The sequence below is a fragment of the Coturnix japonica genome, chromosome 12, assembly GCF_001577835.2.
Source record: "Coturnix japonica isolate 7356 chromosome 12, Coturnix japonica 2.1, whole genome shotgun sequence".
NCBI lineage: Eukaryota > Metazoa > Chordata > Aves > Galliformes > Phasianidae > Coturnix > Coturnix japonica.
In genome coordinates, this window is record NC_029527.1 from 3501146 (window position 1) to 3518944 (window position 17799).

At 42.9% G+C, this 17799-nt stretch overlaps 2 protein-coding genes across 7 annotated transcripts in view; one reads left to right on the top strand and one right to left on the bottom strand.

Annotated features, from left to right (window-relative positions):
• Positions 1–1243, top strand: part of CFAP92 (cilia and flagella associated protein 92 (putative)) — a 76415-nt gene extending 75172 nt beyond the window's left edge. For all 6 annotated transcript variants that reach the window (XM_015874714.2, XM_015874709.2, XM_015874710.2 and 3 more), the window contains 2 exons: positions 58–244; positions 994–1243. In XM_015874714.2, the coding sequence (XP_015730200.1) occupies positions 58–210 (153 nt within the window). In that variant the 3' untranslated portion in view covers positions 211–244; positions 994–1243. The remainder of the gene's footprint in view (positions 1–57; positions 245–993) is intronic.
• A 194-nt stretch (positions 1244–1437) lies between these two features.
• ACAD9 (acyl-CoA dehydrogenase family member 9) lies at positions 1438–17738 on the bottom strand. Its single transcript, XM_015874726.2, has 18 exons — positions 17494–17738; positions 16353–16446; positions 14225–14326; positions 11403–11509; positions 10762–10862; positions 9658–9736; positions 8846–9020; positions 8314–8387; positions 7407–7482; positions 6777–6847; positions 6332–6451; positions 5316–5444; positions 4803–4882; positions 4168–4297; positions 3562–3639; positions 3321–3449; positions 2220–2292; positions 1438–1789 (listed from the first exon to the last, which is right to left on the bottom strand). Exons 1-18 carry the CDS (start codon positions 17617–17619, stop codon positions 1689–1691), a joined length of 1845 nt encoding a protein of 614 aa, XP_015730212.1. The 5' UTR covers positions 17620–17738; the 3' UTR covers positions 1438–1688.
• Between the last annotated feature and the right edge of the window lie 61 nt (positions 17739–17799).

Sequence of the window (17799 nt, forward strand, 5' to 3'; positions counted from 1 at the left end):
GGGCAAGAAGGAAGAGGAGAGAGGCTTTCCATAACAAAGTGTGTCTTCTTGTCCTAGCCTATCCCAGCCCCATCAGCGTTGGGCTCTCAGAACAGCTCAGATGTCCTGCCAGGAAAGAAAAGTGTCTGTAGTAGCTTTGTACCAGGCCTGCAAGAGAACCACAGCCGGAAGTGGGAGGACGACTTTATCCCATCACAGCAGAGAGCATGAGAAGGTTGAAAGACTCAAAGTTGGAGATTTCAAGGTAACCTAATGGCTGGAAATAACTCCCAAAAGTATTTGTATCGGATGCATCAGGAGTTACAGTGTGCAGGTGTTGTAATAATGAATTACAGTACAATTAGAGGCAGTGGCACTTCAGCTGTATGTTTCATCTTATGTTGAAGGATTTAATCTGCTGCCTTTCTGATGCAAGAAATACACAAATTATGCTGTTACTGCAGAACAGTTTTACCTTTACAGTTTTCTTCAGATTCCTTTAAATGTCCTGATGTTTGAACTTCCTAAACTGCATCATGAGACACCACATCTAGCAGCAGAAAGAAACTTTAAGTTCCCATCTCACCTGCAGTATGGAACATGAAGTGGCTCAACAGAAGTCATGTTTCTTATTGCGGGAGTTGGCTTCTGCTCTTAATTTCACAATCAAACAGTCAGAGCTACTGATGTTTCATTTCCTTGTTCAGTCTGTGCAGAACTGTACTCTTCCAGACTGCCTCAATTGCCCTAAGTCATGCTTAACGAGATCAGATTTCGGCCTGTTCCATTTGTGAAATGATTCATTAGCTGTTATGTCTAACCTGATGTTCCAGCTGGTTGAACTGTCAACTTAAAAGTTGAGTAACAAGAATGAAGACGTGGTCATCGCAAGGTCATTTAAGACAGTAGCAATTAGTAAACCTCTTAATATTATGTTGTTGCAATTATTCTTTCAGAAAGTTGTGCATCAAGGAGATGCAGCTTAATCTCACAGGACTTCTTTTCTCATTCCAGTTTACTTGTCTCTAAGCAATCAGTTTACAAGAGTGACCAAGCAGCGAGCAGACACACTGCCACCTGTACACAACAGGAAGACCCTCTGCAGCATGATAGTCTGGATACAGGTAACTCTGGTAACTCAGCTGGTACCAGAGAACATGCCACAGGACAGAACTGCTGAGCTGAGGGGTAACTGAATTATACTTGGGGTTACCAAGAGAATAAAAGTAAAATGTGTCACTTGTCACCAGATCTGAATAATGTTCATGAAATATCTGTTGTCTGTGACATCAACACGCCTGGATAAGGCAAGGACAATTGTGGTGGGCCCTACTGACTGCAGTGCTTCAAACAAGATCATCTCCTGAGGCGCCTTCCCAAACTGAAGGGTCCTGATCGCAAATGGTGGATTTCAGCTTAAAGAACCACATCCTCTTCCTGGGAAAACACAACTCAGTCTGAATCTCAATTGATTTTTATTTGGCATCAAAGGTAATGGACGTATATCTAAAAATATAACTTGAAGAGGATATCAATTTCTTTCTTTATCCTCTTTATATGAAGTTGGTTTTAGTCCTATTTTACACAGATACAGCTAATTACAACTTGTAAACTCATGAAAGTTATTTTTTAAGGTGTCAAACACCGAACTGCAGAAAAATAGTTGCTGTTCATGTTACATTCATCAAGGTTAGCCGTCAATGAAGTAATTAGAATGTCCTGTCCAGTGGGTGTGAAGAGATATAGGATCTCTTCTCCAGAACCTGCTTTGCAGCCTTTTTAATGAAGTCATCCAGATTTTCATCTGCATCTGTCGAAAAGCAAAAGCAAAGAGCATTTCTTTCACAAAGGATTTCAGGATACAAATTCAAGGATCTAAGCATCACTGGTAGGAAATTCGCAACAAGATGCTGATTACGGCCCATTGAATCATTCACAGAGCAAACACTCTGTTGGTTAGTATTGAGATGAACGAGTCAAATACCCACTTGTTACTTAATATTTTCTTCACAGAAGTATTTACTACTAATAAATTTTCTTCCCCACAGTGGAGAAAACAGTTTATCCCCACGCTGGATTCATCTATAAGTAAAGAGCAGAGACTGTTCTGCTCACCAGTTCTGTTCTTCATCCTAATTAAAGGCAGAGCAGAACAGTTCCTTTGGTTGTATCCAATGTACCTACTTTAGTTGAGAGACTGCAAAAGCCACTGAGTGCAAAACTTATTTTACAGAACTTACGTTTCTGCAGTTGAGCCATAGCGTAATTATTCTTGAAATACGCTTCGCTGCAGAAGATATTTGTAAGAAGCACCTGCAAAGAGAGTATTAATTTACTGGGTTTTTTTTGTCTGTAAACAAAATAATGTAGGGAAAATACATTGGTTTAAGCTTCTGAATGTGTGGTTTGTGTCTTAAATAGATAAGGAGGCCCATAAGAGTGATGTGTGCTGCAAGCTCAGCTGTTAATTCCAACAGCTACTGCATCACAGCACTGGGATGAACCCCCCCCCACTGGACAGTGACCAGAAGACATTTGAGCTACTAAGTTCAGAAGGACTTGCACACAAAATCTGAAATCTCAAGACCATTAAAATTCATCAGTTTGGATTTGTCTCAATTAACTGTAGCAAACTTAATTGTTATGTAGCATAATTGTAACTATGGGACCTCACGTGAGCTACTCCATCATCTCCTGCACATCAAGGTCTCTCACTTTACTGTCAAGACATTTAGTGGGAAAAAGTTACAATCATAATTAACAACTGGTAATGGGGAAAGTTTGGGAAGAACAGGCTGATGGTAGAAGGTTTAAGAGAGCATGTGAATTCCTAATTCATTCATAAATGTATGTTTAAGTATTTTAAATACTTGGATAAATATTGCAGCTCGTGTGTTCAGGAAACTGGAGAGGTAAGTGCTGTGGTTACTGTACCCAGGCATGGAAATTGGTGCAGTTTCATTTGAGTTTCATGGGAGTTTGCTGCAGTAGCTACATATTCATAACAAATACAGAGAGCAGCTGTAGTGCAATGAGAGCTGTTTGTCACTGAGGTTTTACCCAGTGCGAGACACAAGCATGCAGTGCCTCATAGCTTAGCACGCTTTCTAGAACCACATGATGCTTGTGAGGCAAAGAATGCAGCAACTGCACTTCAGAGCTGGGTGGGAAGTTGGCCAGTCAAGTCCAAGTCCCAGGTTATCCAGGTTGACATCTCAAGGAAAAGTGTAAGCATAGAATGTATCTTTCTTATACAACCTAACCACTGATTTCACTGATTTGTTAGGAACATCATTCACAGAGATGTGAGGTGGCTCTGACTGATGCTGAAGTACACTTACATCATGGTCGTGGTTTCTCAGGCCAATGCTGATGGAGCGACTTGCTCTGGAAATAGCTGCTGTCATCGCATACAAATTAATAACTATGTCTGACACTCTCTTCAGAGCCAGCTGCTCATCCACTATTGTCTAGGAGAATAAAAATGCTCAGGTTAGAGACTTCAATCCCATTCAAGACTCCCTAGTGAGACCAGTGTGGTTAAGTTCAAAGATAAAAGTCAAACGATGGTATTTTTGTTACCTTGCCAAACCTGGTGAGCAGCCCTCTCACTGTAGAGCCAAAATAATGAATATTTTCTTCAAGTTTCTTGGCACTGTCCTAAAAAATAAAATACATGAATCAAATACACAAATACATACTTAAAATAGTCAGTACATGAAGACAATTTGAACAGTCTCCAAAGGTAAATGAAAACCTTTTCAAAAGCCCCTCCCAGAAACAGGACGTTTAGATGATAACCAACACTGGGATGTGTGTGCCACTGCTCTGCTGCCCAGCACATAAACCAGATGGATGGGGCAGTTCTGCCTGTGGGAGGGCAGCAGTTCCAGCTGTTAGACAGAAATCAAACTACAATTCTCAGCCACAGCACACAAAATTAATAGTCATAACCACGTTACCATTACACAGGAAAGTAACGAGTTCTATGGCTGAGCACGTTATGCACTGCTTAGATTTGATATAAACCTGGATTTGTTGTAAGCAAAGACTTGTAACATGGGTCCTTGCTCCTGAAATAATACAAACACCTGCTTAGATTTGTGCATCTCCCCATTCCTAATCGTACTTCATTCAGCAAAAAAGGTACAAAGGGAATCAAACATCAAAGCAGTGCCTGGTTCTCACCTGGAGGCTGGGATGCACCAATCCACCACGTGCTTCCATTATCCCGTAATCCACTTTTCTGCCCGTTGTGTCCCGTACTTTGTTGACCAGCTCCTGCAGTGCCAGTCCTACGTTTCCTTTCTTGATTTCTCTAGAAGTAAAGGACAATGGGATGCATTGGCTGGTATGCGAGGGAAGTTTCAGGGTAAGCGCATTATCGAGATATCTGCAGTGTTTGGAGCCTTTTGGTCCATTTTACTATGAAGTCTGGAGGACCACCCAGCCTTAGGAGCATTCAGCACAGCCCACACTCCATTCCTGCTCTAAATGCAATGAACTGCAGACACCAGCCTACGTATGCACTGCAGATGCTACAGCTGGCTGACCAGCAACACTTGGTATAAAATCTGAGGTCACTAGGCCTTATTATAATTATACACAAGCTGCAAATACAAGGTAAGATACAGTCAGGCAGGAGTCCCAAACATAGAAAATACAGCCAACTAAAAAGAAAAGACAGCTGTACGTTGAACTGCCCGTCAGACAATATATTGGGAAATGCAGCAGTTTTCCAACCATTTCCCCCTTGCATACAGTTAAAATTATCACTGTTTATTTAGTTCATTAAAAACTAATAGCAATAAATAAGAACATACTTAAGTTTGTCAGTTAAGATTTTGCCTGCGTGCTGCATACCCGTCAGAGCAATGTACATCCGCAGGATCTCGTTTGTTCCCTGCAAACAAACACACTGCAGTCACTGCCGAGTACAAAGTATGTTCAGTATCCCCAAGGCCTGGCTGTGCTGATATGGATTTTGTTGTAGCTTCAACACTATTCACTGCCTACATAAATGACGTACTCTGCTTTTCCTGGCAATATTCTACGGTGCATTTGTGCTTGTGAGGTACCATTGTTTTGAGACAGCAGCAGAACAAGATAACCATCACATGTAGGTTAATCAATAAAACCCATCAACTCCAAGTTTATTATAGGACAAATACTACCTATATCACCAAAGAAAGCAAGATTAGTTCTTCAGGCTTATTCCAACTATTACAGACTTCAGATCTAACCAGATCAAGGCCGATTTAAACGTCCTGCACACTTCAGGTTTACAGAAGCTGCGTGTGGTGGTGAAAACAAACAGCACATTCATTCATACTTGCCTCAAAAATGAGCAGTATCCTGGAGTCTCTGAGATAGCGCTCATAGGGGTATTCCTTCATGTAGCCGAGGCCTCCAAGAATTTGCAGAGCTTCGCTTACACAAGTCCACAAACCTTCAGAACTGAACACCTGCCATTAACAGCATTCAGTCACCATGGTTCACACAGTAAGAGCAGACGACATAGCTCTGTTACTATACTGCAAGTTCAAACAGGATGTAACACTGAATTTGGAGGGATTCTATCTGTGCCATTGCTGTAACACTTCGTATCGCTTCCACAGCAGCCCTGCATAAAGTTTTCATGAAATAATGTTCTTGTGCCTCAGGGTGTCAAAGTGAAAAGTTACTTGAACAATGAACACCTCCTCTACTTGCAGTCCACGTAAACTGCCTAATAAGGCCACATTTCCATAGGGCTCAGAGCCACAAGCTGAAAGAACAAACACAGCTGGTGTTTCTGAGTACCTGACACTGGCCCATTTCACACACGTTCTGAACTCAGCACACAGCAAAGAGCAGCACAAGGGCTGAATTTCCAGCTTCTCTTCAGGCTGCACTGCCAGCCAACAGCACCCACCTGTGTGCTGCAGGGACGCCTCAAAAGGTCGAACTCCTGAGTGGGCCTGGCTCTCACTGAGTGAAATCTGCAACTGATTCTGTGTCCAAGCCAGAATTAGGAGCTCCCTAATCAGGTCTGCAGCTGGAAATAAAACTTAAACACTTTCTTTGTGTGTGAAATTGCATAAAAGAGAATTCAAGAGGACCCTGACACTCCAAGTGTGCTGTATGCGGCCTGTCTTTTGTGTGGGGATACAAGCCTGAATGTACAGTAATCTGTAATGTATGGGAAACAAAAAAAGTCTTCTAATTTTTAAATCAAGCTGATGTTTTTGTATGTACATCCAAAAGTATCACCTGAGCCTCTACGCAGTTTGTAACATAGACTGAAGATCAAGGAAGGCGTCTGTCTTTATTAGCTCAGTGCTGACAGCAAGTCCTTCCTAAGATGAATTACCTTGACCATGGCTGCCTCCACAGAGCAGTCTGGGATGCCCGGCCTGTCCATCATTCCTGCTGTGAGATAAGCCATGCTCTCCATTACATACGCCTTCACGGCCATTAAGCAAAACTTCTCCTGCCAGATAGGAATGAAAGCAGTCACACGCTGATGCAGAACACGTAGCCAAGTGTGCAACAATGCTGAAACTGAGGAGTTTTTCTTCCTATGCTTTGACATATTATCCAATAATATCTAATAAAAGCAGTACTGCAAAGCACTCATGAAAACTCTTCAAGTACTTTTGCTTCTCAAAATTACAAAGATCAATGTACAGAAATCTGCCCTGAATTGACACAAATTGAACACCTCTTGTGTTTGATCTGTTACACACAGCACCGTCTGTCACAGCACTCAGCAAAACAAAGCACGGAGGTGAAGGGTTTCCATTTTTTTTAGTTACCTGAATTAATCCGAATTCGCTCAGATTCTTGTTGAATTGCTTCCTGGTGCAGGCGTGCTCCGCTGTCATTTCTTAAAAACAAACAAAAAAGCCACAAAGCAATAATATCAGCATAGCACAACACTCATTGCTGTGGTGTATCATCCCTACTGTATGGAAACAGTGCTTTTCTATTGACTGAACAACCCCCACTGCTTCCTTGACAGCACACACTGAAAATCCCCCTAAGAACGACTGTGTGATTGAGTCTGGAATGCCTGCCAAAGGCTTTTAACCAAGACCCACCCTCCATACCTGCATGTAGAGGAAGCCCGTTTTAATGCTAATTAATTACTTTTTTTGACAGATGCCCGTTAGCACTTTGGGTAACTATTGGTAGAAGCCAATTTTAGTGCCTGAAAACTTTGAACCTGATTGTGTTCATAAGAGGAGGCAGAATCTTCAGCGTTCTACAAGTTTTTAAATCAAAATTCAAAGTAAAATTAGTGTAAAATTATACATCAAGGTATATAATGACTGACATTAGTGATGTTCTGATCAAGACTAATGTTACTGATAAATATACCTTACACAGATCAATTTTTTTCCCCCCCATGGCATCTAGTAATCCAGCACACCTCATTCACTCACCTATCAACTTTTTAATCACTCCAGCAGATGCACTACCCATGCTGAACCTTCCACTGTTCAGGATATTCATGGCAACCTGTGGAAATAAAAAAGGGCGACATTTCTCTACTGAAAAATGACAAGAAAACGTGCTGGATTTCAGAGGAATGAGCTGGAGGAAACAGCCCAGAAAAAGCCCCCAGACACAGAGAAATATCTGTCCTGTACAGCACAGGAGAAAGGCATACGTGTTTATACTGGTGCTGCAGCTCGTCTCTGCTGTTACAGAGGAGGAAGGCAAAAATTCTACCTGGAAGCACAAATATTGATTTGATTTTTCTTTTAAATTTTCAGTCTATACCCAACAGTCTCATCTTAGTGAACACTATTACCCTCACAGGGTACCACGCTGCTCGGATGCAATGAAGAGAAGCCATGTCTGCAGCAGCACTGCTGTGCCCTCCCAGCACCTTGTGCTACGTAACCTGGGCCTGGGAAACCTCCTGGCCATTCTCTGGGACTCTGGGCACGGTCTGGCCAGACTTTCCTTGAACGTTTCCTGTTAGACTCATTTCTGTCCTTCCCTTTCCACAACCACAATTCTGGCTGCAGAAAAGGATGACAGCTCAGTTTGTAAGTTCTGTTCATGGTTCCTCACTCTTCAGAAGAGAACACTGTGTTTCCTATACTAAAAAAAGCAAACAAAAGCAGAACCTGCTCTAGGATATTAATGATACACAGCTCAGAGCTGATGGCACATTCATGCACTGCACTGGTGAAACCAACTGACATTGAGCACATCAGCCCAACTGACAATTCCATTCTTCAGTTTGGGAGTGTTGAACCAATAAAGAAACTGCAGAACAGTTTAACAAATAAGAACAGATCTCCAGACTTGAAAAAGTTGTTACTGCTGGTTCCTGCTTACCTTAAATCCTCCTCCTATTTCTCCAATCACGTTCTCTACAGGCACTTTAGTGTTTTCAAAATGCACTTCACAGGCTGTAACACAGAGTTACTTTGTTAACCACTGCTGAATGAGAATGCAAAAATATTTAAAGTGAAGTTTTCCTAACGTGTTTTATTTGATTTTATTTTATGGAATTGATACCTCAATAAAGTCCAAATGATGGATTGTGAAAACATGCAGCCATCAGTAAGCTGAAGAAAAACCTATGAAAACTTATTTCTAGCTTAAAGTTACTTGTCTACTGAATCCTCTCAGTTATTTCACTGCAAGAAAGCGCAGCTTTTTTTACAGTGTGCAGAAAAGAACTGTACAATATGGATTTCTTATTTCAGAGTCTGCGTGAGGAAGGACTCAGAAGAAAAGCTTGGTAAAGAAACATGAAACTTACACTGATACGTAGAAAAGAGATTGAGTTGCCTTTGAATTCAGATGATGTAAACAAACAGAAGTACTACAACAATTTCTGTTAACAATTCTAAATGATTCTTACTATTGGAGCCTCGAATGCCCAACTTATCCTCAGGTTTCCCATGTGTGACTCCACCAAAATCTCGCTCTACGATGAACGCAGTAATTTTGTCTTTTATTTGTCCATCCTTCTCCTCAATCTTTGTCCTGGCAAACACTGTGAAAATATCGGCAAGGCCACCGTTCGATATCCAAACCTGTTTTGAGAGGGGAAAGAAATAGATTCGAGTTTATTACCACTGTTCTTAATTATTTGTGACAGATGTCAGCAATGAATGGAGCAAAACCAAATTACTTCTTCCCTTGAATGAGTGCTCTGCTACTGATTTTGCCTCTTGTGAAACTGTTTCCAAGGGCAGTCGATCAGAGCATGGTAAGTTTGGAGCAACTATGAAAATAATCTGTAATATGGAATTGAATTAAACAGTGCATTTTCCCAAAAGCTTGTACAGCCTCTTACTGATGGCACCTGAGGGGTGCAGGAGCAACACAGACCCCAAACCCACCCTGCCCAATACAGTTTTACCTTTGATGAAAAACACTAAGTATTAGGGCCCATATTTATGAGTCCAAGAACTCCAATTTCTAATTCACTGTTGATTTTTCTTTCAAAAACAACTACAAAATCTGGCATGATGAAGAACGTAAAAAGGTTTCAGGTTTCCCTTCACCTGTGGTGTCACAGGAGAGATAAAAAACCCACCCTATAAACCCAGCCCAATGCAGTTGCCCAGCTAGAATCTTACTTGGTAAAACAAATGCCAACACTGCAAAAGATGAGTGTTTTCTACAAGCTTTTAACAAAAAACGCATTTCCAGTCTGTGAGTGGATACCTTGGAGCCATTCAGTACGAAGTGCTTCCCATCTTCACTGAGGGTTGCTCTTGATTGGATGGATGCAGCATCACTTCCACTAAAAGCAAAACAAGTTCCTTGTTGGTGTTTAAAGACATAAACACGTTATTAGGAAACAGAACTACTTCCCCCCCGTCTTCCCCCCAGCACCTTTGCTGGGCTGCACTATCAGCTAACAGACCTCAAGCTGAATCTGTTATACTAAAACACAACCAAGTTTATAACATCTAAGTTACTCCTCAAGAGCTTATAACCTAGTTGGATACCCTAATGGAAAAAGGCTCAGCAGAAATGAAAAACAGACGACATGTGACAGGACTCCATCCACAAACATTTGGGCTCAATACAGGAGTAAAACTGCAGGCCAGCTACCACAAAGACATTGAGAATTGCTGTTCTTGTCATTAAACGTTTAAGCACCCCCTTCAATCATCACCTTATTACATAGGGGAGTGAGAAGCACATCATTTCCCCCTTGAAACAAATTCAAGCACAGCAATGTCTCACACTGGGCTTTCAGCTGCAGACAAGTTCCTGGAACACCAAGATCTCAGCTGATGCTTTAATAGGATCAGAGTTCTAAAACTCAGCTGTAAAAATGACTGTCCTGTGTGCTAGAACAGAAATACCAGCAGAGGCTGGAGCTGCACTTACAAGGACCAGCAATTTTCAAAAATCATACAAGGCTAAATAAAGTTGTTAGAGGACTTTCCGAACAAAGTCAGCCCTTGTTTCCTTCCTGCAAGTCATTTCAAAGTCCCTTGCATGGATTACTTTGTTAAAAGTTTAAGTGATCAGCCATCCCACAGCAAACCACCTGCCAGCATGATTTTAATGGAGCCGCCTCATTTGCACTGACAGAACTTGCTGGTTTGATCAAGGATTAAACTCAAATACAACCCTGGCTTCAAAAGGAGGTTGCTGCTACAAAGATACCTTTTATAAACACCCCCAGGTGTCTATATAAGGACCAAAAGTCCTTCCTATTATTTTTATACAGTGACAAAGCAATCAGACAGTAAAGGAAGCATCATCTTGGTGTTCTGGTGCTTTCTGAAGATTTCCTAGTTACAAGAGCAGTACCTTCCAGGTTCAGTGAGACAGAAGGCTGCAATGTGCTCCCCAGACGCCAGCTTAGGCAGGTACTTGGCCTTCTGCTGCTCAGTGCCAGCAATCAGGATTCCCTGCACACAGAATTAAAACTTTTCAGCATCAAACGATGTCAGCAGAACTGAAGCAAACTGCACCAATGTTAATCTGCAAATTATATGGCATAACAAGGCAGTACTAAGAACAAGTTCAATAAACAAAGGACTTTATTACTGATCAGGCATTAAAAGATGCCAAAGTAACAGCTGTTCAGAGGCCCCCAAGAAGCAGCTCGCTGTTAAGGCTGCCTTCTCAGGGAGGTTCCTGGATCCTAATGCTGGAAGCAAGGATGTAATTGTTGCTGTGAAAGGCACAGACACAGCCCTCCCTTCATAACTCATCATACCTTCATTATGATTTTATTAAGTAACTCAAAAAGGATCGACTCTAGAAGCTCCTAATCAGAGAACAGAACGTGATTTACTTAATTTCCAAACTATTTCACTACAAAGCATAATGTTACTTTAATTATTATTGTAGAGAGTCGTATTTATTTTCTATACGGGGGTTCTTATGATTAAGCAGATAAAATATCAGTACCAACAAATGAGGAAGGATTTGTGTCAGCTTCATACCTTCAGCCCAATAGCCTGGTGAGCTGCCAGAGTAACCGCGATCGATCCATCCAAGGAGATGATTTCTCCCAGCCGTGCGTACATGATGTGTGACAGTCCGAGACCACCTGGAACAAACACTGTGCTTTATTCCAAGCAGGTACCTCACAGTTTAACTCACTCACTCCTACTCAAAAATTCCCTTTTAAATACAGCCATATTTTAATAGTGGTGCTTGCTGGGGAACACCTCAGTATGGACAGCCCACAAACAGCTGCCACGTGCTGCAGGTGTGACATTAGAGCTCATCTAAAGCACAACAAAAGGCTTTTTTAAATAAACACGAGTTGTGCTAAGCGTAGTTCTATTGAAAAAACAGACCTGTGTATGCATGCATGCACCCAATGGTACAACAAGCCTATAAAAAGGGAGAAATCAGTAAAAGATTTGGTATAAAAATGTCTCGATTCTGGATTTCTGTGCATCCAGGATAAAATTACTGTCCTGACCTTGCAGAAGGGAAGGAAGCCCAGCAGAGCTCTGCAGCTGAGCAGGCAGCAGAGGGAGCAGCGCTGCACGGGGCACACAGGGCGCTCAGCCAGGAAACAAAGTGGAAGTGACATGGAGCAGATCCACAGTCAGAGCTGCACTAAGAATGAAACGTTGCACTTCCACGTCACAGACGCACCCGTCCGAGGGCAGCGTTCAAGGACACGATGTTTTCAGCACTGCAAGTCCCACTCGCCAGCACTTAAGACTACAATGAGTATTACTGAATAAACAGTTTTATCTGAGCAAGAGAATCTTTTGCCCAGGTTTATGGGTTTATAATTCTTTACAAGAGACAGTGACAGAAGTCAGGATGACAAGCGCCTTAATTTCAGCAGACATCTCAATAGTGCAGCTGTTTTCTGCACATGAAATAACAAGTCCCCTCAATGCCATCCATTCCAATCACTGCTCCTCACACCCCATTCCTTCACAGCTTCTAATGAAGTCAGAATCCCATCCAGCTACAGCTCTTTCTTTTCCCACCCTGAGGAGCACTGAGCTCAGAGACCACTGATGTGTGCACCCTGACTGCAGTGATGACAAGACAAAGAGCACTTCTACACCACGAGCATCAGCTCCATCTTCCCATTAAAGTTCTGCATTTGAAACACAAATACACCACGACTACAAACCACTACAAAAAACACCATGCACTGAGCAAGGCACCAAATATATTAGACTGAAGAATTTTCAAGTACAACAAGCACTTCTAGCACAAATATAGCAGGTTTAAACAACAAAAATGGGAAATAAGCTCATCATAAGTGTATTAGTCATGGTGTGGTGAAAAAAGTAACCTGCTGATAGCAATCTGATTTTCATCCAGCATATATGAATACAGGACAGCAGGACTATGGTTTTATACAAGTACCATGAATGGGCTGCAAGCTTCTAAAAACCAGAACTGACAGTATTATATGGCAATGCAAAAAGTAATAATAATTTGTTAAGGATTTTAAGTCAGATACTCATTTCTAATTAACAGTAAATTACATTTTCAATGTCATGATGTTTTCTTATCATCTGCTTTGAGTTGTTTCCTTTGTCCTCTGCTTCCAACACCTCCTTTCATTGGATATTAACTTCCTGCCGTCTCAGTATGTTTCTTAATTCCTAATTACCCCCCCTCCCCATGTGAGTTAAGGTGCTCTGTCCAAAGCACCATCCTGGAAATAAAACCTTGATGGTGCTTGCAGATCTGTTCTCCATCCTACTCCCGCATTGCCTTGCTGTGCTCTAAATACCCATTGAAAAACACTTTACAGCATTTCTAAGGCATTCCAAAAGCATTAACAACATTAAACAGAGATCACATAATGATACTTTACATGCAGGTTGTCCAAAATACTCTAATTTGGGAAAAACCTCTAAGGAAGTGAAATCAGTGGAGCTTAGCAACACCACTTATGTTAATACAATAAAACAACAAACAGAACAAAACCCTTTATGGAAATAAGGGTATTACCTCAACAGCAAACTAACACTGAGGTACATCTCCAGCTCTATCCAGCATTCTTACAAATACTGGAACAAATGTGCTGTTTCACACTATTGTGAAGTGTCCTCCCCACTGAAATTAATTACTACAGACTGTCAAACCCAGTTCCACCTTCCTTTGAATCCTCCTCTTCCAGTCGCTCTCCTGTTCTACACTAGAAAGCAGACAATGCATCTCTTTCCTTATTTTATATATTTCAAGTTATGAACCAGTTTCAATCCCATTTTCAAAACACATCAGAATATGACTGTAATTTTCTTGCTGTTGCAAGTTTAAGAGTTAATCCACTGAGTAAGTAATGTCTGATCCCAGCTTACTCTGTAACCCCCTTTAAGACACAAGCTTTGTGTTCAAATATGTTTTACAACAAAGGCCACATTGTGTATCACAAGGCACTGCACTTCTCTAACTCTGTGCAGTCAAACACATTCCTGTCAGTGAATGACAGCTCTGACAGATCCATCAGACACTGCTGTCTGTACCTGGTCTAATTTTAGCAATCATCATCTTGTCCTTCATGTCCCACAGAACATCACGCTACTCCACTGCAGCCAAACATTGGACTAAAAGGAAAACTCTGTGCCAGGGGCAATGTACACCTGGTAAATGCAATTACCCAACTTGGGTACCTTTAAGCCAGGAGAGTGCACAGCACCGCACTGACACCTTCAGTGCCCACACCTCTGTGTTAACTGGACAGCCACAACAATACACAGGAATCACAGACACATGATGTGACAGCCAAGTATCTTACCACAGGTCACCAGGTTATTCTTTTTGATCACTTACTCACCATATTCCTCTGGAATCATCATGCCAAAGAGACCCAGATCCCTCAGTCCTTTCAAAGTTTCAGGTGGGATTTTTGCATCAAGATCAATCTTCCTGGAGTCCACTACAAATACAGAAAGTTTAATAATTTAAAGCCTTGATTTTCATCACAGAGAAAAACGTGAGATCACCGCGCTCTGAAATCAGAGCTAAGGTCACTGCGTCCATGAGTCACCAGCACTGTGCCCTCTAACCTAAATACCAGCTTGAGAAGAACTGAAATAGCCTGCAGAAAAAATGGCTGCGGGAACAGCACGCCTCCCCTGCTCTAATTACCCGGTGGATTTCTGAAGCAGCTTAGTAATATTGTGCTTGTTGCACCACATACCTACATACATCTCATCCCTACTGTCACAAGACTTATTTATTCTAGGTTTAGCCTGATCTTATGAGCCATCCTGTTTGCCTCTGTCCCCTCATGGCTGGAAATCTCAAACCCTAAGCTGGCTCCTGTAAGACTAATGGTCTCAGCCTCCTTCCCCAACCAGTCTCCTCCCAGCAGAGCAAAACACTCTTCCTACACACTCCTTCCAGAAGTCCAACTTTGTTTCCAGAAGGCTTTGTCCTTCAGGAGAGATGTGATACATTAACTTGAGCAATTGCTTTTCCAAAGGCAATTTCCTGGTTTTCCGGAAGCACCAACTTTACTCATGAAATGAGCTGAAAGCATTAAGAAGAACCTGATCTGCCATGGAGCCAACACTCCACCTGATCACCCCACCTTATTACACACACCATTAAGGCCTAAACACCAGAAGATCCCAGAACACTGACTATGACACTCAGATCATGACAGACCTGAGGAAAGGACTTGGAAGTGGGGAAAAAAATCTCATTTTTGTTTCATTGCCTTGAATGTGTGCTCCAGTGGACTCAGTGACTGGAGTAAGTCAGGCATTTCTTACCAAACTATACCATGGCCATCATTTTTTTTCCAAGTCCTTAATCATGGAATCATAGAACAGCATATAATTGGGAAATGGGCTCATTACACAACTCTGGTTCTTATGAGGCATTTAAATTCTTAGGGGACGACCACAGCGGTTCTGCACAGTGACAGGGAAAATACACCAGCATCACAGCAGGCAGCTGAGGAAGGGTGGAGGATACAGCAAAAGGGATGACAGCCACCTTGCCAGAGAGCACTCAGAAAAGTCACTGTAAAAGCAGCAGTGTGTTCCTAAAGGAACTTCCCACCCAGAGCTCTACACCACAGACTGCCAGGCTTTAGAACCATGGCTGAACTGAACTTCTTTGGTTACCCGGTGCCAGCCATACGTATCAGGTTTCCAAGCACCTACGGCTGCTCCCCTTATCTGTTTTATATCGCAGCCCACAGACTGGCCTAATCATTAGGCAGAAACAGCCATTAATGCAAACAAAGACAATCAATTCCTACCTTCTGTCCAGACTTTATAATCTGATAGTTTTATTTCTCCCTTAAATATCCACTTTTTTACTCAACAAATGTTATTTCCCAACAAAGCAAAGAACTATAATGCATAACCTGCATAAATTAATTTATTGTTGCTGTGCAACGTTGCAGCTTTATTGTTAAAACTGCCTGTATCTCATAAATCATCACATATAACATTGCAGCTTCTTCAAGCTCCAGCAATCCAGGCCTCTATCTTTGCCAGCAGATCTCAGACGACACTTTCAGGTACCTCAGAGCTGTTTTTAAGAACCAATTTTCTACAGCTGTTCTAGAACTGCATCAATCTACTGCATCAATAAGAGAAGGAACACCTGTGCCCCTATGTGGATTGCATACAGCTAATGGGGCTTTTCCAAACAGAATTACTACTCCAACTCTGAAAATAAGAGTGTACATAAATACTTTTTATTTTCCATTGCTTCTCAAAGAGGCACCATTTATGAATATCTACAGTGAAATCTGCTGACAGTAGGTTTAGTACAGAACAAGTAAAGCGTCCATACACAGAAGCCATAAATTAACATGCCTGTATCACCAGCAGCACTGTGCTGCATAAAGTAACTTATATATTAACAATCTTATTTAACTGCTACAGTTAAACCACTCTGTAACCACTAAAGCACTTACACGAGTAAGAAACTAATAACGATACCTTCTTCAGCAAAGAATTTTTCTACAGGTCCCACAAACTGGTTGATCTCCTGCAGTTCTTCATTGCTGATTTCTGGGTAAGGGAAAACTTCTTCCTAAAACAATAGACATCAAAAACAAAAAGCATCACTAACGCAACTGAAAGAAAAGCTGAACGAGTCCTTAAATACCAGGCTCTAAAAGCTGTGAAAATCCAGGACTGTGGAAAGCATTGAGGGATTTTATCTGATGCAGCAAATGGGACTTGACTAAGCTTCATAGCAAAGTGTATCAGGGACACTGAGCAGAAACAAGAACCTTCAAGGATTCTAAGGATACAAAAACCTGTTGTTAACCACACAGCGCTCAGGGCCTGCCCCAGCCTGACCTTGAACATCCCCAGGGACAGGGCACCGCTGCCTCTGCTCCGTGCCAGCGCCTCAGTTGAAGCACTCAGAAGTGAAAAACTTCTTCCTTATATCCAATCCAAATCTGTCCTTTGATTTGAAACCATTCGCTCTCATCCTGTCACACAGATCCTGCTACAGAGTCAGCTCCCTTTCTTCTTGCAGTGGTTGCTGTGCCATGGAGCAGGCCTCAGCTGTGTTGCAGCTCATCAGGATCACCTGTGCCGGCTGCTGTAACCCATTTGGATCTCCCTGGATCTGGTAAATGCTACCATTTCCCAGAAGCGCTCTATTAAAACTCGAGGGGAAAACAGGCACCAACAGGCACTAAACGGGATGGAGTCTGACCACGACTCACCCAACTCCCTGCTCCACGAGCTCTCAGTACTTTGTTGTTAAACTCATCTCGGTAGACTATTAGTTGTTACACTCACACAGGAGCTGACACAGGAGCTCACACACACACACTGGAGCTCACACACACACACACACACACACTGGCAGGAGACACACACACACACACACACACTGGAGCACACACACACACACACGCACACACACACGCACACACACACGCACACACACACGCACACACACACGCACACACACACGCACACGCGCGGACCGAGGGCCGCTCGGCCCAGTACCCCGAGGAGCCCTATGGAGCCCAACGGAGCCGCCCAGCACCGACCCACCCGCCTGTCGGTGCCGACCCCGCCCGTCTCCATGCTCCGGAGGCCGCAGCCCCGCGCTCACCTTGCGCAGCTCCCCGAGGAACAGCTCCTTGGCATAGGCCGCTCGTGGCGTTGCGGTTCTCAGGCGGCGGACGGCGGCGGGTCCGGGCAGCGCAGCGCGCAGGGCGCGCACCAAGAGCCCGTTCATGGCAGCACGGACCGAACCGGGGCGGCTGTGAGTGAACGGGGCGGAACCGGCCTGACCCGGAAGGCGCTGAGACGCAACGAGAACGAGGGGCGGGACCTGCTGTGTCACACCGCCATCTAATGCCGGCTCCCAGGCTGCTGTTCATCGCACCGCCTTCCTATAAGGGCCGCCCCGCTGCCA

Bases quoted from the DNA above. Each gene is read 5' to 3' on its own strand.
- ACAD9 (XM_015874726.2), bottom strand. From the start codon at position 17,619: ATGAACGGGCTCTTGGTGCGCGCCCTGCGCGCTGCGCTGCCCGGACCC. The intron at 8,388-8,845 runs GTAAGAATCATT...TCTGTGTTACAG, and splicing joins GGGCATTCGAGGCTCCAATA to CCTGTGAAGTGCATTTTGAA. The intron at 6,848-7,406 runs GTGAGTGAATGA...TTTGTTTTTAAG, and splicing joins AGTGATTAAAAAGTTGATAG to AAATGACAGCGGAGCACGCC.